The 24,847-nt window shown below is 39.0% G+C and overlaps 1 protein-coding gene across 1 annotated transcript in view; it reads right to left on the bottom strand.

Annotated features, from left to right (window-relative positions):
* Window positions 1-24,847, bottom strand: part of dock10 (dedicator of cytokinesis 10) — a 320,275-nt gene that overhangs the window by 81,883 nt on the left and 213,545 nt on the right. Inside the window, exons 17-35 of the mRNA XM_059651053.1 lie at window positions 23,454-23,641; window positions 22,040-22,105; window positions 20,814-20,906; window positions 19,347-19,470; window positions 16,766-16,887; window positions 15,398-15,484; window positions 15,043-15,135; window positions 14,567-14,685; window positions 13,088-13,157; window positions 11,477-11,596; window positions 9,715-9,789; window positions 9,219-9,365; window positions 8,050-8,133; window positions 6,828-6,936; window positions 6,320-6,498; window positions 5,687-5,803; window positions 5,335-5,452; window positions 4,664-4,785; window positions 1,757-1,874 (exon numbers count right to left, since the gene is read on the bottom strand). Of these exons, the coding sequence (XP_059507036.1) occupies window positions 1,757-1,874; window positions 4,664-4,785; window positions 5,335-5,452; window positions 5,687-5,803; window positions 6,320-6,498; window positions 6,828-6,936; window positions 8,050-8,133; window positions 9,219-9,365; window positions 9,715-9,789; window positions 11,477-11,596; window positions 13,088-13,157; window positions 14,567-14,685; window positions 15,043-15,135; window positions 15,398-15,484; window positions 16,766-16,887; window positions 19,347-19,470; window positions 20,814-20,906; window positions 22,040-22,105; window positions 23,454-23,641 (2,151 nt within the window). The remainder of the gene's footprint in view (window positions 1-1,756; window positions 1,875-4,663; window positions 4,786-5,334; window positions 5,453-5,686; window positions 5,804-6,319; window positions 6,499-6,827; window positions 6,937-8,049; window positions 8,134-9,218; window positions 9,366-9,714; window positions 9,790-11,476; window positions 11,597-13,087; window positions 13,158-14,566; window positions 14,686-15,042; window positions 15,136-15,397; window positions 15,485-16,765; window positions 16,888-19,346; window positions 19,471-20,813; window positions 20,907-22,039; window positions 22,106-23,453; window positions 23,642-24,847) is intronic.

A 24,847-nucleotide genomic window follows, 5' to 3' on the forward strand; every position in this document is an offset into this window, starting at 1 on the left:
CAGGCCGTTTTTAGCCACTTTTGGAGTACTACAATCAATTCTGGTCTCCCTGTTATAGGAAAGATGTTGTTAAATGTGAAAGGTTGGAGAAAAGATTTGCAAGGATGTTGCCAGTGTTGGAGGGGTTGAGCTACAGGGAGAGGTTAAAGGCATTTTCCCTGGAATGTTGGAGGTTGAGGGGTGAGTTACAGATATTTATAAAATCATGAGGTGCATGGATAAGGTCAATTGCCAAAATCTTTTACCCAGGGTGATACTGTCCAAAACCAAAGGGTATAGTTTTAAACTGAGAGGGGAAAGATTTAAAGGGACCGAAGGGGCAACCTTTACATGCAGAGGGTGGTGTGTGTATAGAATGAGCTGCCAGCAGAAAAGATGGAGGCTGGTGCATTTACAACATTTAAAAGGTATCTGGACGCATATATGTATAGGAAGGGACTAGAGGGATATGGGCCAAATGCTGACAAACAGGACTAGATTTATTTAGGATATCTGGTAAGCGCAGATGAGTTGGACTGAAGGGTCTGTTTCTGTGCTGTGTAATTCTATGACTCCATTATGACATCTGTATCACCTCCAGACAATAACCATTGAAATCTTTCATATTCTAAGTACATTTTTTTAAAATGTTGACTGTAAAACTTTGCTCTTTGGGCAAAGGCATTGAGTGTTTTAAATAGATTCTAATTGTGTAATACCATCCAGCGAAGCTTACTTAGAGCCTGTGGATCCCGAGTCACGAAATAAATTACTTTTCCCCTTTTTCGCCAAGAAAAAGCAATCTCAAAAATGTCAAACATAATATAAAAATATGACATAGATAAGCTGTAGAGCTGGGCTGAGAGGTGGCAAATGGAGTTTAATGCAGACAGGTGTGAGGTGATGCAATTTGGTAGGAGTAACCGGAAGCCAAAGTACAGGGCTAATGGTAAGATTCTTAGCAGTGTAGATGAGCAGAGAGATCTCGGTGTCCAAGTACACAGATCCTTGAAAGTTGCCACCCAGGTTGACAGGGCTGTTAAGAAGGCACACAGTGTTTTAGCTTTTATTAATAGAGGGATCGAGTTCCGGAACCAAGAGGTTATGGTGAAGCTGTACAAAACTCTGGTGCAGCCGCACTTGGAGTATTGTGTACAGTTCTGGTCACTGCATTATAAGAAGGATTTGGAAGCTTTGGAAAGGGTGCAGAGGAGATTTACTAGGATGTTGCCTGGTATGGAGGGAAGGTCTTACGAGGAAAGGCTGAGGGACTTGAGGCTGTTTTCATTAGAGAGAAGAAGGTTGGGAGGTGACTTAATTGAAACATATAAAATAATCAGAGGGTTAGATAGGGTGGATAGGGAGAGCCTTTTTCCGAGGATGGTGACGGCGAGCACGAGGGGGCATAGCTTTAAATTGAGGGGTGAAAGATATAGGACAGATGTCAGAGGTAGTTTCTTTACTCAGAGAGTAGTAAGGGAATGGAACGCTTTGCCTGCAACGGTAGTAGATTCGCCAACTTTAGGTACATTTAAGTCGTCATTGGACAAGCATATAGACGTACATGGAATAGTATAGGTTAGATGGGCTTGAGATCGGTATGACAGGTCGGCACAACATCGAGGGCCGAAGGGCCTGTACTGTGCTGTAATGTTCTATGTTCTATGTTCTATGACATTTAAATTACCGCACCAGATTAATCAGTGATTATCAGATTAACAAAAGGGAGTCAGTTGTCCAGGCCTCTGGTGCATGATGTCAGGAAGAAAGGTCTTACCCTCAGAAACAGTTTTCATAATGTGAAGGAAACACGTAAGCAGACTTCTCATTTCAGCTTGATCTAATTTGTCGAATCGAATAGCTGAGCCAATTAAAGACAATGGTCTTGAATGAGCCTGGAGAGATAAAAGCATTGTGACTGAAGTTTTAGGCATTTCTTTAAGCATTTGTGTTCTTTTTAAATACACACTTCTTATCTTCCCTGAATGTGAATCCCAAAGATCTGTGAAATGCAAGGCATGGAGCAGATCATCTGCAAAAGTTGAAAAGTGATTGAGCTGTTAGGGGCCCACAAAGTATTGTCTTACGTTGAGGTGTTATTGGGATAACATCCCATTGACACAGAGGTATGCAGACTCTACCTTAAAACTTCCTGCCCAATTAGAATTAGGTGTAAAACTTTGTAACTCCTTATCTTCCCACACATAGGTATGCAGACACTGCCTTAAGCTTCCTGCTTTTTAGAGATAAACTGTGCACATCTTTATCTTCCTGCATGGGGGTATGCGGAAACTGTCTCAAATAAAGTTGTGAGGAGCATTTGTAAAGGTGTGGGACTTCTGAAGCATGGAACTTCTGTTTCTGACAAAGGGGCCAGGGCACTGACTTTTGTTCAAGCCAAACACTTCAGTGGCTTGAAGTTACATTCTGCCACTTCGGCAACTTAAAATCACCTCCTGTCATTAGCAGTCACTTCGCAAACGATCAATACTATATCCTGCTCTCTATGTTTTCGATGTAGTAATTGTTTTGTATCATGTCAATGTCTGTTGTAGTGATTGTTTCTTGTATCATGCCATTGTGAGATGTAAAATTGCTTAATGTATTATGTACTTGATAAGGTATAAAAAGCGGGGACTGTCCGCTGCTCAGGGAGAATTGCTTATGAGACTCTGCACTCTGTTGGGTACAGTGATCCTCCACAGCTTGTACTTGCTTTGTAATAAAGGATTTGTGTTCTTCTAAACAGGTCAGTGTCTCGTTATTGCAGCAAGTCCGTGAGGATCTCCGAAAATGAACCTAACAACATGAAGATGAGTCTGACAGTAAACAAGTATGTTTGTGGAAGATATAAATGTCTTTTCTGCTGTTTGCAAGAATTACCCTATGTTGATTAGACTTCAATGTTGAGTTTCAGTGCTAGTGACTTGTGGAAACAGGCAGAAAGTAGTCAGCTTGTCTGACAGAAAATTCACACATTGTTTTTTTCTTTTACTTCTTTTAATCTGGTCAGCTGTATTCACTGCTCACAAGACTGTCTCCTCTATATTGGTGAGAACAAACACAGGCTATGTGATTTCTTAGCAAAATACTTCCACTCTGTGTACACTGTACCCGTTGTGGCTTCCTCTACATTGGGGAAACCAAGTGGAGGCTTGGGGGCCGCTTTGCAGAACACCTCCGCTCGGTTCGCAATAAACAACTGCACCTCCCAGTCGTTAACCATGTTAACTCCCCCTCCCATTCCTTAGACAACATGTCCATCATGGGCCTCCTGCAGTGCCACAATGATGCCACCCGAAGGTTGCAGGAACAGCAATTCATATTCTGCTTGGGAATCCTTCAGCCCGATGGTATCAATGTGGACTTCACAAGCTTCAAAATCTCCCCTTCCCCCACTGCATCCCAAAACCAGCCCAGCTCGTCCCCTCCCCCCACTGCATCCCAAAACCAGCCCAGCTAGTCCCCACCTCCCTAACCTGTTCTTCCTCTCACCTATCTCCTCCTCCCACCTCAAACCGCACTTCCATTTCCCACCTACTAACCTCATCCCACCTCCTTGACCTGTCCGTCCTCCCTGGACTGGCCTATCCCCTCCCTACCTCCCCACCTATACTCTCCTCTCCACCTATCTTCTCCTCTATCCATCTTCGGTCCGCCTTCCCCTCTCTCCCTATTTATTTCAGAACCCTCTCCCCATCCCCCTCTCTGATGAAAGGTCTAGGCCCAAAACGTCAGCTTTTGTGCTCCTGAGATGCTGCTTGGCCTGCTTTGTTCATCCAGCTTCACACTTTGTTATCTTGGATTATCCACCACCTGCAGTTCCCACTATCTCTAACCCCAGCTTTCTGGTCGTTTGCCATTTTAATACACCAACGTATGCTCATGTTGACACTTCTATCCTCTGCCTGATGCAGTGTTTCAGGAAAGCCCTGCATAGGTTGAAGGAATAGCACTTTATTTTCCATTTAGGCACATTATAGACCCGATAGTAATTTCAAAAACTTTAGACAATAAACTCTGTAATCTATTTTGATGACACTGTTTCCATTTCATCCCAGTGTCTGTATGTATGGGTTTGATCTAAGTCAAGCTGACCTGTTTTATACCAGTAACACCTACAATTGACACTTTTCTTCTCTTTGTATCTTTTCTTTACTATCATTAACACTCTCTTTGCTTTTTTTCCTCGGTCACCTTCAGCATCTATACCACTTGTTCTTCCTCCTTGCTTTTCCAAGCATAAAACGTATTACTCTTCCAGCTCCCTTCAGTTCCAAAGAAGAGCCACGCTGGACTCAAAATGTCAACTTTGTTTTTTTCCTTTGACAGATCCTGTCAGACTTGCTGCGTTTCCCTGGCACTTTCTGTTTTTTTTCAGAGCTCCAGGATTTGTTGTACTTTGCTTTTCTATCAGACAGTCTATACCATTTAGCAGTGCACCATTTAAATAACCAAGAAGGAACAATAAATTACTAAGCCTGCTTACTCTCCAGGGCAAGGAGACAACATGAAGTGCGAAACCAGCAAATAATGAAAGGGAACAAGCCCAACATGTTTCAGACATACAACCTCTGCTGCTTTTAGGCAGCTCAATATGAAGTATGGTAAAGAGCTAAGCTGATTAAGCTGATATTGAGCCCCCAAATACCGTAAAAAATGATATTCACATCTTAAATGATACCTTCTCAGAAGAATCAAGCTTTTCATTTGATTTCTCACATGCACCGGAGGTAGAATCCAGGCTGCCAAGGGATCCTCTGGAGTCTGTCTGGGATACCGTCGAAATAGCTACAGACGAGAAAGCTAAAAAAAGTACCATTAATATTACTTGTAAATGATTAAATTAATTCAAACAATGCTGAAGAAGAGTTTGCATTTTCAGATTAATTACAATTGCTTAATGTTAATTATATACTTTTGAAAATTGGTTGTAACTTTTTTGATATCAATGAGAGATTACCAACAGCAAGTACCCTTCCAAGCCAAGCCATATCCTGACTTTGATCTTTTGCACTGTTCCTGGAGTTGGCCCTTGGAGTAGTATCCGTAACAATGTTGTGGATGTACCTTATTCATGGACTACAATGGTTCAAGAAAGTGGCTTACCCCTCCCCTTCTCAAAGCAATTAAGCTTAGACAACAAAAGCAAATTTGTGTTTACAATGGACAACTTGCCAGTGTCACTCACATCCTAAAATGGAATAAGAAAAGAATCTAATGTCAAAACACCAATTATAAATAAATAGTAAAGAAAACCAGGGGGAGAAAACTTGCTAAGATATATATGGGAATACTTAAGGGAATAAGTATTAGAGAAATATAGGCATTGATTTGAAATAATTTACAATGTACCTGCTATTGAATTCAAAACATCTTTTGAAACTGAACTTTCCAGGGAATTTGTATTTCTTGTTGGTGTGGTTGATTGATTTTGTGATCCACCAGTGGTACTCAAGTCATCCCTGGAACCCTGAAATTGACAGATTTTTTTTTCAAAAAGTCTACTTCTGGTTATCATTAATTATATAAACTGCGAACTATAGGTTTCTGTCATAAAGCTTTAAATAACCAATGAATTAATAACATTGGAAAAATAATGTGCAAATACTGATACAGGAACTATGTTGAGTTTACATGATGGTAAGTCACCAATTTTCTCGCTATTATTTTTCCAGTGTTTATTATTCCTTAGTACCATACTAACCTGATTGGAAGAACTGAGATTGAATGGGAACATATCTTTCATAAAGATTCGTGGAAGGTTGTCAAGAATTATTCCATATAATGGTAGGTACAATGTTGCTATCAGTTCCTGCTGACTCTGTAAAGAAAGCATAATTGTTAATCAAACACATCTCTTTAAATGACACAATAAATGTAAGCCTCGGCAATTTTATGAAACATTTTAAGTTTTGCTTTTTTAAGGTATTCTGACTAAGATCTCCCAAACCCTGAATAAGCAATAAATGCCTTTGAAGTTTAAACTTCCAATTACCCAGCTTAGCATTAAGGAAAGCAGCTCAGAGGAAACATCATCAGGTAATGAGGCAAGGATCTGCCCTTGGTGGGAGATTGAATGGATGAATAAATTTCTGTCTTTTAAACACATGGCTCGAAAATCAGACTCTGTCAATCTGATAAGTTAACCAAGTGCTAGGACATTGTAAAAACAGACCAAATCAATTGATCCTCTAAACCTATTTTTCACATTGCTGAGAAACATAACCTTAATTGACATCCAAGCCTTCAACTTCAACTGAAAAGTCATAGATTTCGAGGCACCACAAAGTAATGGCAGCTGCACTATTGGTTAACTACAACTAAATTGATTATTCACCTTTCCTGCATATCTGTCATCAAAGGAATGCTTGGCCATCAGATTTTTAAGAACAGCAATAGCCAGATGTCGAATATCTTGATCTTCCTGAAGTGCAAATCCAACCTCACGGAGTAGCAACCCAATGAGAAAATGACTACGACAGAATTCATTTGTCAAGGTGTATTCTGGTTGCATGCCTATAACAGGATTGAAAGAAAAATCAAAATTTCCATCTCCGTAAATCTCACTTAATGCCTGAAGGTTAGAGAGATGACAGAATAGCATTTATCCCATCTCACCTACTTCCCATTGGCTGCTGCTAGTCTCAACCAGAAAATATTAGATAGATATGGCAATGATAAAGCAGCTGGATTTGCAGAATATTAACAACTTTAAACTAATCAAAATAAATTCTTGAGTTCCTGAGCACTCTAAAAACTTATGGACCCTCCCCATTGCAATTTCCCCCACTCCCCACAAAACGAGACCCAGCCCCACAGCCATGAAATGAAAACAATTAACTGACCTTCTTTTCCAGACCTATTTTTCAAAAGCAGCATTGGCAGGTTAAGAGGAATGAAGTGCTCATGGTTGCAAACTTCATGAAGAAAGTCAAACTTGTATTCAAACAGAGTCTGAAATTAGAAAGTTGTAAAGTATGATTTTATTCCTTCGGACTTCTTAGCAAGATTTCCTAATGTTGCACTCGCTAGTCAGTTATTCAGCTCAATTGGGCAGTGACTTACCTCAGCATTCGATATAAATAAACAACATATTTAAAAGTGCCAGATCATAATCAGACATGATTTATTTAATGCAGCATTTTGAAACTCCACTTTTGTTTTGCTCTTTATGGCCTGCATCACCTACCTTTGCCCCAGCACCCCACCAAAACCCATCCCCTCAACTTGGCATCAGTCATATACCAGCCTCCCCACATCCCCATGGCACATCTCCGACCAACCTACACTACAGTTCTGTGCTTCAGAGCTTATTTCTGCTTTGTTTAGCACAGACACAAAGTGAGGCAGCTTGACATCATTATCAGCAGTCATCAGTTAAGGGGGTGGATGTGTTCAACATCAATCTGACAATGGCACCATGTGCTAGCAGCTTCTATAGCAAAACACGCATATGCTTCAGCCAAATGATCAAGTGACAAAGTCTAAGGGGAGTAGTCTTCATTTAACTCAATGGAGACAGCCTTCAGTGAGGCATTACTGGCTCATTAAGTCAAGGGGAGTACCCGATAGCAGTCATGAGCATTTGCAGATGCTCAATAAAAACCAAAAGAACTGCGGGTGCTGTAAATCAGGAACAAAAACAAAGTTGCTGAAAAAGCTAAGCAGCTCTGGCAGCATCTGTGAAGGAGAAAACAGAGTTAACGTTTCAGGTCCAGTGACCCTTCCTCAGAAGGGTCTGAAAAAGCGTCACCGGACCCAAACCGTTAACTCTGTTTTCTCCTTCACAGATGCTGCCAGACCTGCTGAGCTTTTCCAGAAACTTTGATTTGGATTTGCTCAATTGGACACTCTGGACAGTCAGAGTCACTGGTGGGAGGTCCTCCAGTTTTGTTAGAACAGAGTGAGTTGCACCATCCAGGTCGGTCATGCCCCAAAACGTTGGAGCAGGCAATGAAGTGATATGATACATGCTTAAGATCTGGGAGAATGGGAGCAGTCTTTTGAGGAGAATGTTTGGCAAAGAGACAATCACACTTACATACTATGGAATTTCATGAATATTACCTTGTGGTCTCCAGGATTGAAGATGTGCACGTAACTACCAATCAGCTTGAGTATAAATCCTCTGTCCATAAAGGTAAAACATTTCTGTAAAAATCAAAAGCAATATTACGTTAATGTTTCAAATGTTAATAAACTGGCTTCTTCAGCATCATTAAAATCAGACCTATGGGTTTTAACATTCTTCACATTTGCTTGTTATTGTGCAAAACCTATGTAATTCTTGACATGAGATCTTCAAACATGAAATATGGGACTAGGAAAAGATTAGAAACATAAAGCAGATAATAATAAGAAATTCATTTGCAGACAGAATGGATGTCAACATTTTGGATGCTTGGATTGTCTGTTAAAATAAGAATGTTGGATATCAGGGTTTGGCAACTCTTCAATTTCTGCTCTAAAAATGGTGAAATGTAGATCAGTCAAACTAAAAGTAGCAGAGGGTAAGCTTCTAGGGACCATTTATAGATAAGTTAAGTTTTACATATGTATGATTCTGGATCATTAAAGACATTCAGTTTGAATGTTTAAAAGTCACTTATGACTGAGAACGTTATTGATCATTTTAACAAGTGGAGTATCTGCAAACAAAATGCAATCTTGTGAATGTGCATTTTCAAATTCTGATTGATCAAGTACTGCTCAGAAGGGTTGTTGTTAAAACTGAAGCACTGGCTGTTAAAGGTAATGTGGTAACAGGGAGGGGAAGTTGATTAAAAGGACAGAAAGCAAAGTAGCTGCATGATTGATAGAGTGTAGCTGAATGATCTACTTTGTACGAGCTGCCTGTCATTGCTACTAAGCCCAATAAAAGTCACACCCATGGCTCAAAATTAGTTTAATCTCAGGCCCCACCATTCAGCCACAGGATATCACAGAACACATGCGTACAAATGAATGAGGATGAATTTCAAGACCATAAGACCCAAGCAGCATCAGTGTTCACTACAGCTTTCAAATGAAAAAAGAAAAATTCTTTGAAAAGAAAAATTAAAAAAGGCTATACATGTGAGGAAAAGCCAGGACAAGAGAGCCAAGACTATCTTTGTTCAAGAAAAAAAACATTTCTACTTGATTTCTGCTCCTAATTATGTTTCTCCTTTCATCAAAACTTGTGAATTTTGTCTGGATCGAATTTCTGATGCATTTTAGACTCAAAAAGAATGTACCTTTACAAACTTGGCAAGATAATGGTTTGCCTCCCTGGTTTCGTCTTCTGCGTCTTTGAATTTTTTGTAAATTAGTTCACCCAGAGTTGACACCAGCGTTTCCATTACGTTAAGATAGGATGATGGAAACCTTTCAGCCCGCTTCACCTATACATTGTAAAGAAAAACAAAGGTGAAATTTTCATTTTATTTGAACATGAAGTCAGTAATACTATAGATGTTTTACATTTTAAACATCTGAAGTTATGTCAAATTATTTCTCCTTATTAATCTCCATGCTAAAGATTACATTCATGGAAGTTTGATCTCCTCTTGCTTTATTTGGCTCAATGATAAACTCTACTGTCATAATAGAGATACTTGTGACTTCAGAGCTGAGGCTAATGAATAGCTGTACAGTTCTTTTGTGCAACTGAATCAAAAGTGGAAAGTTATATTTAGACAATCTTTTGCAACTGATGATTTCTGAGTGTGTATTTCATTCATACAGTCTTACCTGCAGCTTCTTGTCATCGTCAACCAAATAGTGCACCATTGACTTTGTAACAATTTCAAAGAAGAACCATGAATGCTATAAAACAATAGATGCATAATCAGAAATCCAAATAACTGGCAGAATTATGAAAACACAGACAAGTTGAGAGACGGTAATACCTCAGTTTGGAAACATGAAAATTGGTCAAATCCAACCTAGAAGCTATCAAGGGCAGTTCATTAAATACCCCCAAAAAAACTGAGTATGTAACTCTGGGAGTAAAGTTCATATCGCTTATTCTCATTGATGCAATCAACTCATAACTGTAATTATGTGAAATTTGATGAATACTCAATCCTGATCATACTTTTGTTGGCTTTCTATTTTTGACTAGATGCTGAGCAACAGTGAAACACAGTTTTGCAGATGTGGGACTGTGAAGGTAAATGCAGCAAATTAGAATGTGCAGAGTTCAGGTGACATAAAACTGAATTGATCACCATTTTTACAGGCAGTTAATTCTGCTCCTCTCATACTGACATACCATAGAAATGTCAACCAACCTGAAACCCACTAAGAGCATGGCTTTTGCTTTGAAACAAACTATCAAAAGAAAACAGATGCACAAAAGGGTGCTCAAGATAAAAAAAATGCTGAATTAATTTAATTACATTAAGGGCAAAGAAACCCATTTATTAAAAAAAATTACACACATAATACCAGAAGAATGCTCAATAAAATTAAATTAATCTTTAATCTAAAAGTTGAAACTTAATGTATGTCATTAATTTTAAAATAAAGGAATAAGACAATAGTAAGAGATAACAAGGTGCAGAGCTGGATAAACACAGCAGGTCAAGCAGCATTAGAGGAGCAGGAAAGCTGACGTTTCAGGCCTGGATCCTTCTTCAGAAATGGGGGAGGGGAAGGGGATTCTGAAATAAATAGGCAGAGAGGGGGAGGCGGATAGAAGAGGATAGAGGAGAAAGTAGGTGAAGAGGACACAGCCAGGTCAAAGAGGCGGGGATGGAGCCAGTAAAGGTGAGTGTAGGTGGAGAGTTACGGAGGGTACAGGTCAGTCCAGGGAGGACGGACAGGTCAAGGGGGCAGGATGAGGCTAGATAGCAGTAATCTATTCAGTTTACTCTCAGATTATGAATGATATTCAATTTGCTATGAAAAAGAAACTCAAGAAAACTTGCTAAAACAAAATAAAAGTCAAGAAATGTTCTGCCAGCAAGTTAGCAAAATAAAATCGCCAACCTCATGATCCATACCTATTGTTTCTGGTTCTTTGCATTCAAAGATTGAGTAATCAGTGGCTACAGAAATAATATATTCAACAAATCAACTCATTCCCTAACAAAACTACACTGCCATTTCTAAAGAAAACTATATCCAATTTAAAGAAATTATTTGATTTATCAATAGCTTCATTTGCTGAATGTTAATTCTACATTTGCACAGCTCTGCAGAGGAAGAAGAAAATTCTTTAATTCCAAGAATTGACTGAAGTGAATTTAATGCTATATATCTATTCTCCATGTAACCTTGCCAAAGGTATCAGCATTCAGATAGGACTTTTCCAAATTCTAGTCAACATACACGCAAGATGCATTGAATATTTGTTTAATACGTAAGAATCATTTTGTTTTAAAGATATTTAGCACTCAATCAGTCTGCTGTTAACAATATTGATCTGTAGTTTATATCTGAACATGATAAAATAATCTTGACATAAATACATTGCCAGAAATATAATTTGTCACAATTCAAGACTTGCCTTTAGCAAATGTTTAACATCAGTGGCATCAGCAGACGTCAGGACCTTAGTCATGCCTTTCAAAAGCACTTCATGAACTGTTTGCTGCTTCATTTCAGAAAATTCAGCCTTGAAAACAAACTGCATTGAAAAGATTTGCAGCAGTTAAATCGTGACACCTTCTGTTAACTTCAAGCACCAAATAAGGGCAACAAAATTCAAAAAATTAACAATGTTTTTATTCACTCATGGGATGTGGGTGTCTCTGGCTAGGCCAACATTTATTGCCCATCTTTAATTTCCCAGAGGGCACTTAAGAGTCAACAACCTTGTTGAGGGACTGGAGTCACATGTAGGCTGGATGAGGTAAAGACATTAGTGAACCAGATGGCTTTCTGACAATTGTCAACAGTCATTGTTAAACAACAAATTCCAGGCTCTTTATTAAATTTAAATTCCACCTCTGCAGGATTTGAACCTGAGTCCCCAGAACAGTAGCTGACTCCCTGGCTTGATAATTGATTAGTAATACCACTAAGCCATTGCTCCTCATACATTCATTACTAATCCTTGATGCTTATAAAAGCATTTAGCCCAGCATATTCATTATTTTTGAAGACTTATATAACTCATGTAACATCCGTGCCACTCCTGCATCTTTGTTATCAGAATATCAAGGCATCAGGGCAAAGACTTCACAATTCTTTGCTTCCCAGTAAGTAGTTGTCTGCCCAGTCATTTTGATGGATGGCAAAGAACTTTATAGCAAGTACAGAAGGAAAATCCAAGCCCATTTTCGTGTATGAACTACAAAGGATCTACTAAAAAACCAATTAGCTTAGAAAATTAAATACTTCTAAATGCCAGCCAGACCTTGTTTATTTTTAGTTTGGTAGCTAGCTTCCTCTTAAAGGCAAGGATTTTCAAATAGTTTTTTGCCAAACTTTAAAAATATTAGCAAAGGGCATAAGTAAATCTGCCATAAACACCCCCAGATATATTGGATCAGCGGTAAGTATTATTGTTATAACTCTGAGTTATGCTATGGTACAATGTATGCTGATCTGAGTCAGCACTTAAATAAAAGAATAAAACGCCTAAGAGACTGACTGTATTGGGAGCAACCGACAGTACAGAATTCATCAAGGTGTCAACGGCAGCCCTGAATTTGTTACAAAATATAACAAAAACTCACGCTACAAATGCAACTTTTTCAAAGGCTTGAAGAACACTTCTGCTCCCTCAATTTGCAACCATGTCTCTTTCTGTAACTAGAGTTAAATTTAATGACTACTCATGTAATTTTCAAATTCCCCTTTGAGTGAGCACTCAGTGACAATCCCCAAGCAAACTGGAGAATTATCTTAGATTAAATTCCCTACAGTGTGGAAACAGGCCCTTCAGCCCAACAAGTCCACACCGCCCCTTGGAGCATCACACCCAGATCCATCCCCCTATAACCCACACACCCCTGAACACTACAGGCAATTTAGCACGGCTGATCCACCTAAGCCTGCACAATTGTTATGTTTAAATGGTGTGGACATGCAGATATATACCTGGCTGCGCTTTCTGAATGAGGGGGTACTGTCTCACCGTGTATATGTATTGGTTCAAAACTTTTAACTGTACCTTAATATATGAGTGGAGGTGAATGTCTAATTGCTCTTCATGGCACTTAGCAACAATGTTAATAATTGCCCTTAAAAATAGAGAAGAGGTGTTTTAGCACATGTTGCAAGTCTTTTTCAAGGCTTCTTCAACCACATATTTCTGCCATGTAGGAATTACTACATTAATTTCACATCTCTTGTGAACAAAATAGTTAAAATTTATTATGAAACAAAATCTATTCAATGAATATGCAAAATTAATTAATACATGCAATTCATGACATAAATGTTTACCCCTCAAAATAACCCAAAACACAGTCACAAACACACTGCAAATCTAAGGCAAAAATATGTGGAGAGAGATCTCTCTTTGCAGAGGCTCACTATGATACATTCTTGAAGGAACTTTAAAAAAAGTGTTGACACAAATGAAAAGTCCATAAATCAATACTACAGTTTGTTTTTTTAATGAATTGTCTAAACCTTTTGCTGCAAGAAGTTAAAACTTTGTTGAGAATCTTCCTGCTTAACAGGTTTTCAATCACTAAGTCCACATGATGGCGCTATATCTTGCTGATACCTGTACAATGTTCACACCCTGACTTGCAACAATCATAGAACAGTTAGGGTACAAGAGGCCATTTGGATCATTATGTTCGCGCTAGCTTGGGCATAGAAGAGTCTGAAGTCTTTCAATCTGTAATCTGGTATGATTGCATGCATGGTCAACTCAATAATCATGAAAAGTTGCCCCTGCAGCCATATGACATATAGTTTGCTCAGAAAACACAACATTGCAATTACTCTTCCAGAAGAAGAATCAGATATCTCTGATCTCACAGCAAAGATATTTCCTTGACAGAAATATAAAATGAGTTGCTTGTTTTATAGCAGGCTTTCCTTAATTGGAATATCCAAACATAAACTCCAAGCCTCCAAATACTTTTCAAACACAATAGCCATAAAACCCAGTTTTAAGGCAGTCAGGTGTTTTCCCTGCAGGGAGGTCAAGTGACAAGGGCCAATAACTATGATTTCGAAGAAAGGCCTTGTTTAAAAAAAAGGTTCAAAGCCTTCAAACTCAGGTCCACAAAAACATTAAATATGAAGCATTTCCAAACATAGTGAAACTGACATGGAGGTGTCGGTGTTGGAATGGGCTGGACAAGATCAGAAATCACACAACAACAGGATACAGTCCAACAAATAAACCAGTTGAACTACAACCTGGTGTCGTGTGATTTCTGACTTAGTGAAAATGAATGTGTAATTTTTGAAATCTAACTACAACCAGATTTGAATGTCAGATTTTGAAATAACTGTCATTGATTTCTATATAAGTGCTATGGTTTCATCAAACATGGAGTGATCATGGTGCATAAGTGCATTGTCAAAGCTGAATTTTAAACATTAAAAAGCTTACCAGATAAACTGAATGCACTGCTTGCTTGAATTCAAACTGATATTTTCTAAATTGATATTTTTCAAACATTCCTACCTGATGGTGGCAGTAGTAACTTGATTTTCATCATGCTGTACCAGGATGCAGAGCAATTGATTTAGAAGAACAGGAAGGAAACGTACAATCACGTGGATTTTTTCAATGCCAAGTAGACCCTGAAATGATCAGAAACAGCTTAAGAATCAAAATATTTCTGACAAGCCATCAGCCAAAAGCCTCAATTGATTAAACAGAGGTCTACTTCGGATTATTATTTCTACAATATTTAACCAGATGTTAATGTTACCGTTTAGCGTCACAGTCTACCTTGAAGCACTCCAATTAGATTTTAAAATCCATCAGTTAACACACAACTTTGCAGCTCACTTTTGATCAGAAGCAGTGCTTATTGTAAATTAAGCGTTTAAGTTCCCCAGCAATGAAACATTGGATAAAGTAATAAACAGAATTTAACATTTCAAACATCGTACTTTGTGTGTATTTTATGTTGAAACTGATTCAAATGCTCAAACCTCTATGCAGTTGACAAAATCTGAGGATGAAGGTTGCAATCCCATACTTTCTTGCTTTTGGCACTCCTGAAAAAAGTTGTTCAGTCTTTCCTCCTAATGAAAAACAAAAATAATCATGGACGCTTCATTTACTCATATGTCAGTCAACTTGCAAGCTGATTCCCCAGTCAGGTAGTCTTGGGCAGAGACAAGGTTCATAGACATAGAAAACATACTGGTCCTGACTCATCTTTTATCCATTTAATTTCATTTAGGGGACCTTAAGTAAATCAACATTTGCTTCTCCTTGCTTTTAAATGTGGAGCAGAACTGTAAAACATTACACCCAAATTTTAAACAAATAGATTAGTCCTACCTGAGTATAGATTGTGGAAACTACATGCACAGAGACTCTGAAGAGTGTCTTTGCTCCATCAACCCACTTAACATCAGATCCACTGGCCTGTAGAGAAATAAAATTTAAACGTAAATTACAGGCATGCTGCTTCCTCTTCCAACTACCCCCTCACTCCCAACTGTTTCATCTCCCCACCTGGGCAGAACTCAATGATAATGCCAGTGACAAACTGGCTCAACATACAAATTGCCCATGCCTTTTCTGGGATGATTGTGGCTCACTGGTCTGATGTCAATGAAGCCCAAGGTCCAACATCAAGAGGGCCTTGGATTTAACTGCTCCGCACAGAAATCATTCTAAATGCTCAACATATGCTGGTAGTTTGACACAAACCAAGGTCAAGAACTTGAAACGTGGTGTCAAATGAACTGGCAAAAGGATATCTTTTAAGTTGCACATTTCCCTATCCACTCCTGGAAATATTCAAAGGTGACACTAAGGGCAGAATTTTCATTGACCTGACTGTCAGGAAGCAGTTAGATCAGACAGGCAGGTAGAATTCACCACTTGGGAGTTCCTCAAACAATGGCTTTTAATCCAGACCATGTTGACTTCAGTTGTGAATTCCCCACCCAGAGGCCCAACTCGATTGTTTAGCTGAGCCTTGAGTTAGTCAGGAAGCCAGTCACTGATGGCCACAGCAACAGGCAGCGGGAAGGAAATTGGTTGAAGACAGGGACGTGGAAACCAGGTGGGATGGTGGAGTGCGAGTATTGGAGGCCTCAGAGACTGATGGGGCAAGGAATCAGGGCTGGTTGTCATTTGGGGTTGGGTGAAGGTAGCTATTAGATATTAGAAGCTGTGAAAAGCCTGGAGAAAAGCTGGGAGAGGAGTTGGAGGAGGCTGTGATTGGTAAACACGGATCCAAGGGGTCAGAGTGAAAGCACTTGCCTCCTGAATCTATGCTTTACAAAAGCTGCTGTGTTACTGAGCTCAGGAAATCTGGCCGACAGCAATAAAGTTTGTAAAGCTGCATGACAAAAGAAAAGGCCACAACCTTATGATCAGAGTTTAAGTTTCAACCAACCTCCTTGGACTACGTCAGTCACCCACCAGCTCCCATTTTCAAGCTAGAGATGGGAAGGTTGGGATGGGGTAACTAATTTCTGACTTTTTAACCTTACCCAGTTAAAATTCAGTTCTATAATTCTTTCTTATAATGAAGAAAACACAATTGACCACTTCTTCCTATTTTTCTAATCAACTTGTTCAGAGATGTTATTACATACCTCGGGAGTGGGTAGGGACATTACTACTGTGCCACAAGAGGGCCCTACATTTACTTCTTTTGGGTCAGGATGATTGGTATATTTTCAGTGCTGTTACCTTTCCTGGTGTTACATTCTGATTACCAAGGTAACCGGGAGAAAGACTGGCTGCTACAGGTAACGAATGCTCTTGAGATGCAAGTCTGCCATCTTTCATGAGAGGTAGCCAGGCGTATCCAACTATTTGGAAACAGAACAAACAAGATTGTAATGCTTCATGCAGCCAGAAGATGTCTGCAAGTTCCACATATTTAGGTTCATTACCTGTGCAAGGCATTCTAATAGTAACAAGGCTTTATTATGCTGCATTTTATGCTTTTGATCCTATAACAGAGGAAATGGATACATATTCTCACCTCAAAGGCAGAGGTGAGGAAAATTTGTAATCCTTTGTTCAAGGACTTAGGGAACCAACCCCAGCACTTAAAGTTCTAGGTTTATATTGAGTCATTTTAAAACAACCACCTTCTTTCCCTTCCCCTTCTCGATTACATCAAGCCTCCAATTATAATTTGTCATTGGTCACCTCCTCTTTCTGATCTACACGCTGCCATTCAGTAACCTTACGAATTCATAACATCAGGTTTCATTTGTATGGTGTCATCACCCAGCTCTACATCAACACCACCTCTTTTCACCAACTCACACCCTCAACACTGTTTGGCAAAGAGACCTTGGAGGGCAGGTTCACAGTTCCTTGAAAGTGGACTCACAGGTAGATAGGATAGTGAAGAAGGCATTTGGTGTGCTTGCCTTTATGGTCAGTGCATTGACCATAGGAGTTGGGAGGTCACGTTGCAGCTGTACAGGGCATTGGTAAGCCTACATTTGGAACACTACTTGCAATTCTGGTCTCCCTGTTAATAGGGAAGATGTTGTGAAACTTGAAATGGTTCAGAAAAGGTTTACAAGGATGTCTCGAGGGTTGGAGGGTTTGAGCTACAGGGAGAGGCTGAATAGGCTGGGGCTATTATCTGTGGAGCATTGGAGGGCTGAGGGGTGACTTTATGGAGGTTTATAAAAACATGAGGAGCATGGATAGAGTCTTTTCACTGGTGGGGGAGCCCAAAACAAGACAGCATATGGTTAAGGCAAGAACAGAAAGATTTAAAAGGGACCGAAGGGGCAACATTTTTCATGCAGAGGGTGGCACATGCATGAAATGAATTGCCAGAGTAAGTGGTGGAGGCTGGTACAATTACAGCATTTAAAGGCATGTGGATGGGTAAATGAATAGGAAGGGTTTAGAGGCATATGGGCCAAATGCTGGCAAATGGGACTAGCTTTATTTAGGATATACGGTCAGCATGGATGAGTTGGACTGAAGGGTCCATTTCCATGCTGCTCATCTCTATGACTTTATGACTCCACATCTGACATTCAACCCTGGTCTAGCTTAAAATTCTTTTAATTATAAATTGAGAAAATTGAAGCTATTGTGAAATAACTCCAAAGAAACCAGTATCCCATCATCAAGTCACCCTTCATTTGCATATGGAAAATCCTTGATCTGGCACTGCCTCATCAAAGTCACTAACTCTTTTTATCTGTCAGCCAGGGCCCTCTGATTGTGGGGCTGGTAACCTGGCACAATAAGGGAACTCATATTCTATCACCTTCAGCTGGCTGACCTCACTACAATCACAACATGATGTCTCCTGTCTCACAACAAATCCTTTCCTTAGTTTTGAATGGCCTCTGCTTCCCTAATTCATGTTTCATGCTGAACCTAACTTTTCACACCTTAGCTGAGCTTCCATCACAAACGCCACCAACTTCCCATTCACTAATATCAACCCTCCTACTGCTGCTGCAATCCTCATCCATGATTTTATTACCTCGTGATTTAACAATTCTCATGTTTTCTTACTGACCCCCCCCCCCATATTCCACCCACTCTCCAAAACCCTGCTTCCTGTATCCTAACTCGCATCAAATTCTGTTCACCCATCATCTCTAGCCTACATCAAAATTGAGTCAGAGCTACCAAGATATGTATATCTTTATATGTGGAGCTGTCCATGGGGCACTATATAAAATTGAGTCCTTGTCTCAATATTATGTACAGCTGGTGCGTAAGAACTTTTGCTAAAACTCATGAACTTTTATTTTCTCTCCAATACAACCCGATGCCATTTTCAAAGAATGTTTAATAGATTTGTCTTATTCATTCAAAGGATTCAGAAATTGCTTGCTGGGTGTCCATTTATTGTCCATCACTAACTGCCCTTTGAAAGGTAGTAATTAACTGTCTTCTTGAACAACTGTAGTCCATTGCTCACACTGCTGGTGGGAAGGAGCACTGCAATTTTGACCCAATGATATTGAAGGAATGGCAATATATCTCCAAGTCAGGGTGGAAAGAGATGGAGAGGAACTTGCAGGTGGTGGTGTTTCCATAGAACTCGTGTCCTAGTCCATCTAGACGGAAGCATGTCATCAGTTTGGAAGGTCCTACCTTAAGGAGCTTTGGTGAATTTCTGCCTTGCATAATGTTGCCAAATGGCAATCATTTTTGTTGACGATTTGAAACAAAACAACATTTCTACAAAAGCTTTGATTTTAGGTGAAACGTCTTTCACAAGAGTACCAAAAAAATCCCTGGAAAAATAAGCTTGTTAAACAATATTATGTTTTACCTTGTGTTTCTAACACCTCTTTCTTTTTGGAACCACCTTTTGTAGCAAGGTCACAGCTGATGTGATAAAATGAAAAAAGAATGTGATGTTTCTTGTTCAGTTGAGTAGGAAGCTCAATTTTCACCTGAGTAACGGAAATACCAAAAAAGAGTTCAACATGTGAATACCATGGTACAAATCATTTCCATGATAAGCAGCTTTTACTTAGGTCTACAGTTTATTGTACAATGAACTGATGCTCAAACTATCAAACCAGGAATGCAACATTTACTACATCACAAAGTACATACAATTTTGGAAGACTAATCATTCCATTGCAACTCAATCTTATCAAATAAGTTCTTCGCATAAGCCAAATGCAACTTTTTAAAAATAATTTGAGGATATTACTTCTCTTTCTCAGTTCAAAAAGTCTATTTAAAAGCTGATTGTTATTTGGCTGAAGAAGAATGAATTGATATCAGTTTCAAAATACTCCTTTACCAATTGTTGCAGTTTAATGTGAACTAGCTTTCCAGGTTTACATTTCATGTACATTTAACTGTCATATGTGCATTTGCAATTTCCTCTTAATTGTCTTTTTACAAGCATGAAATGTTAATATTTCTCTAAATTATCCTCACAGCTCAGTTTTCTAAAGCTAAGAATTAGCCGGATCTAAACTTCATTTGTTTGGTGGCTATGCACTGTAATGAGTTGCACTTGAGCCAGGAGTTCTGAATTCGAGTCCCACCTCACAACTCGACAACCAAACAGGTCAAGTATCAACTGCAAATCTTTCCAACATATGCAAATAGCAGGCAAAACCAGCGAGAGAGATTCCTGGCGAGCTATGCGATGCAGCCAACATGGCTCCTGACTACAAATTATATGTACTACTGTAAGTTACCACAGCAACTCAGACTCCCTAAATGACCTCTAATTCATCACCATAAAACACTAGTCTAAGGCACAAATAATTAACTTCTGCCGTATTAGAAAGAACTAACAAAATTTCAGATGTGGTCAAAGTGGAGCATTTAACTCATATTCCTAAAATTGACTTAAATACTTGTTAATTCTCTACACTGACTTCACATACAAAGCTCACCAGCAAATCTAAGTTACACAATTACATGCATTACAATCAAAATTAAAAATTGAGATCAAATAGAATGATAATTTTTTTCCCATTCAGTGTAAAATTTGGTGCATGTGATTTTCCTGATTTTACAATGACCTATTAATTAACAATTGCAAAAGGTGTGCTGTTTTATTGTTTATGTGCAGATTTCTTACAATATTTTGCTGAAACATTTTGTTAAGACTAGATGGAAACCACATTCTAAATTCAGGAAGATCTGTTGTAAATAATCAGTTGTTGCAAATTTAAAGTGAACAAATGTATTTTAGTTCTTCAGTTTGCTCTTCAAACATATTTATCACTAATTTAAATACATCTTCATCAAATATTTTCAATGAAAGTACCTCATCATAAAAATCAGGGTTCTGGGAATGATGTAGGACTGTTGTCTGTGCTGCAGTAGTGAACAGTGATCCCCCTGGTTTTCCATAAATGCACTGTTACAAAAAGCAAAAACAATGTGAATTGCTTTATTGAAAATAAAAGAAACCACTCTGGGTAACAGATACATGGATCTCATCCACCAAGTGACTCTTTAGAGTTATGTTCTGCAGTTCATAATAATGCAATTTGATTCATTCAATAGATAAAAATAGGATTTGAAGCTCAGATCAGAAATTTTTCATCTTTCTGCTCTTTTAAAACCACGCAATAAAGAAACCTGCGATTATTTCCAATTGCCGACATCTACTTCTCATGTAAAACCATTTATTTAAAATATCTACGAAGGCCACAGCCATTATGCTGCTTCCCAAGGTGTGCTTTATACATTCCTGTAAATGGGCAAGCAGCCTATCTGCCTTGAACAGTTCAAAAGCTGCATTAGCATACCAATAAAGACCTGAACATGTTCTCGGACTTTGATTGTGACAAGCGATTGAACAGTTATTAACAGGACTGCTTGATACTGCTCAGAAAATAGTCCAAGGGGTTGATACTGTATTAAGTTTTTGGAACACTCAAAAGTAGCAGCCCTGTCTTCACGGGCACAGGCAAACCTCAGGCCAGTTGCCAATCCTTCGGGGCCCACCAAGAATCACTTGTTTCTATAATCCTGACTGAAGCTGCCGGTCAGCAGTGCGATCTTTTCCCTCCATTCGTGCCCGTCATTTTTTGATCTGTTACTGAATAAGGTCGAGATATCAAAATACTTTAAATGTCACACTGATACCAAGAATCTGGGGGTATTGGAAGTGAAGTGGGAAGGATGTTGTTCCCCTCATGGCCTTCCACCAGCTTCACTTCCATTACCGTCAAAAAGTCAACTATGGCACACTAACTTCAGAAGTAAAAATGATGCTAATCTTTACGTTCATTGACAATCATCCCTGGCTATGCACCATCTGTAACCATGAAGCATGATAGTTCTCTTAGCACAGAAATGACTCACTGCTCAGTTTTCTTTCTTCCAGCTGACAGATTGGCATGAACACCACACTCAGTCCCTCTATACAGCAATGAAGTTGAGACCTATAAATCAGTACTGTGGAAAATCAAACCACTGTGTCTCACACTTACGGGACTTTGCGCATTTCATACAGTATTTAAACACACTGCCAACAAAACTTACTTTCAATGGTTGAGCACTTTCTCCGTCTGAACTCTTGAACTCAATACGCACCGCTAGATTTCTTGCCTGCAGAAATGGACTCTGTATGAGTATTTCACAGAAAAATGGATTCCATACACAAAATGAGAATGACTTCTCTTGAAAATTCATGGTGTGCGACAAAGACTCTTCCGGAAAATATCTCGGGTATTTGCAAGGACAAGGTGGCAATGTCACTGGAGCAGTAATCCAGAGGTGCAGGTTCATGCTGTAGGGATATGAGTTTGAAATTCTCACAGCAGCTGGTGGAATCTGAATCACGTTAATAAATCTGAGATGTAAAGTGAGTCTCGGCCATGATAACTATAAATGATTGTTGTAAAAACTAATGCTCGCTAGGGAAGAAATTTGCCTTTCTTACCTGATCTGGTCTACCTGTGACTCAAGAACCACAGGAAGGTGGTTGAATCTTGCGTGCCCTTTGAAGTGGATTAGATCAAAAGCAATTAAGGATAGGAAACAAAAGCTAACCCTGCCAGGGATACCCAGATCTCCCGAAAGACATTTTTTAAAGTCAGCAGTTAGATGCTCTAGAAAGTAAATCTAATGTTTAACAAGATTAAAAAGTTTACAGTTACAGAATGAGGGAGTACTTAGTCAGAAACATGACGCTGATGAAAATGACAAGAAATTACATTAACATGGAACTGTATTGATTTAGCATAGCTTTCTGGAAAAAAACACAGATTTCAAGCAGTAAATCCTTCAACTGGACATCAAAATAATAATAAAATCCCCTGAGACATCGGCCATCTGCCAGTCTATCTTTAACTGTGGCTACAAAATGGATTAAAGACTGACATTTCAATTACTAGGGTAGCATAGTAAGAACGTTACATTATCAACAGAGCTTAGCAACGTTACCCAGAAGATACCAACATTCTGGAGAGTGTGGAAGCAATGCCTTTAATTCAGAAATAATAGAGATTATGTTCCCTCACATTCTAGCCCAGGATTTACAGGTCACTGGAATAGCCATATGGAATAAATACTGATATGTGGATTTATTCTTCCAAAACCAAAATAGCACAGGCCAGCAGAGTTCTTGTGACAAATCAATGCTTCCTTGTACATGATGTAAGAAAATGAGGCAAACGATCAAGAACATAACCAAAGACTTCAATCTCAGGTTTCACACATTGCAGGAGAAATACATTGATGCTCAGATCCTTCCAAAATAGGGACATGGCTTTTGGATCTGAGTCCTGTCTGCTATTTATAAAGGGAAAGTCTGGCTTTCTGCATTCAATTTTTCTTTGACAACGATCCTGTTGTTTGAAACCATGAAAAAACCATCCAATCGCAGTCCCCTAAAGTAGATTTTGATGTAAAAAGTATTGGTCTAAAACAGTGCAATTTTTGCTGTGTATCTTACCTTGGCAAAATACTTTTGACCATCATATTTCAAATGCTTAGGGTAGATATAAACATGGTTTTTGTATATTGTATGTGGTTGAGAATATTTTGCAGACTCTTGCACAAACTCTTCCACCTCTATGGTAGGTTCATATGTATTTGGGTCTTTGAATGGTGTAAGAGGCACATATGATGGGTTAACACAATCTGAAACAGAAATAACAAATTCTTATTTTATTTTATCCAAGGTTCATGTAATTTTAAGAATCCAGTACATTTAGTGACTGCATGTCTCTTTGCTCCATTTAAAAACATGGCTTTAAAACAAATTTTTCAAAACATACATATACATGTTGGCAATGACATCTCCTCACTTTATATATATCATATTTTCTCAGCAATCATTCAAGTTTTACCAAAACCAAACAAATAAATATCAAACTGTACTGATTAGTCAAATTAAACTGGTAAATAATGAATTCTTGGTCCCAGGCAGATTATTACAAAAAGGAATTAGGAATGGAGCAAGGAGATAGGGAATTACAACAAGGCAGTCACACTCTATCATTTACTTAAGAATCATAATGATAAGCCCTTGTCTTGTCAAATGGAGACAGTACTTGAGGCAAAGGAAGTAATTAAGGAGCAGGGAAGAGAAATAACCAAAACTAGACAGGGAGAAATATGAATAAACTCATACTCACATTTTTTTTAAATTCAACAAATACTTCAAGGATACATGTCAATTACTTTCCAAATATGGAAAATTGTAAGTCAACTTTCAATTGATTCTTACAGCTCTAGAAGTATATTTAACTTCCACACACCTCTCTTTTGTCTCAATATTATACATTTTGTTACTTTATTGAATACTGTAGCTATAGCATTAGAGAATTTTATTGCATATAATGCATTGTCTGAATCATGGAAGACCTCAAAATACTTATTTTATCTATTTATCAACAGAATTCAGACAAACAAATTTCTGCGATAATGGGAACTGCAGATGCTGGAGATTCCAAGATAATAAAATGTGAGGCTGGATGAACACAGCAGGCCAAGCAGCATCTCAGGAGCACAAAAGCTGACGTTTCGGGCCTAGACCCTTCATCAGAGAGGGGGATGGGGGGAGGGAACTGGAATAAATAGGGAGAGAGGGGGAGGCGGACCGAAGATGGAGAGTAAAGAAGATAGGTGGAGAAGGTGTGGGTGGGGAGGTAGGGAGGGGATAGGTCAGTCCAGGGAAGACGGACAGGTCAAGCAGGTGGGATGAGGTTAGTAGGTAGCTGGGGGTGCGGCTTGGGGTGGGAGGAAGGGATGGGTGAGAGGAAGAACCGGTTAGGGAGGCAGAGACAGGTTGGACTGGTTTTGGGATGCAGTGGGTGGGGGGGAAGAGCTGGGCTGGTTGTGTGG

The sequence above is a fragment of the Stegostoma tigrinum genome, chromosome 14 (genome assembly GCF_030684315.1).
Source record: "Stegostoma tigrinum isolate sSteTig4 chromosome 14, sSteTig4.hap1, whole genome shotgun sequence".
In the NCBI taxonomy this organism is placed as follows: Eukaryota; Metazoa; Chordata; class Chondrichthyes; order Orectolobiformes; family Stegostomatidae; genus Stegostoma; species Stegostoma tigrinum.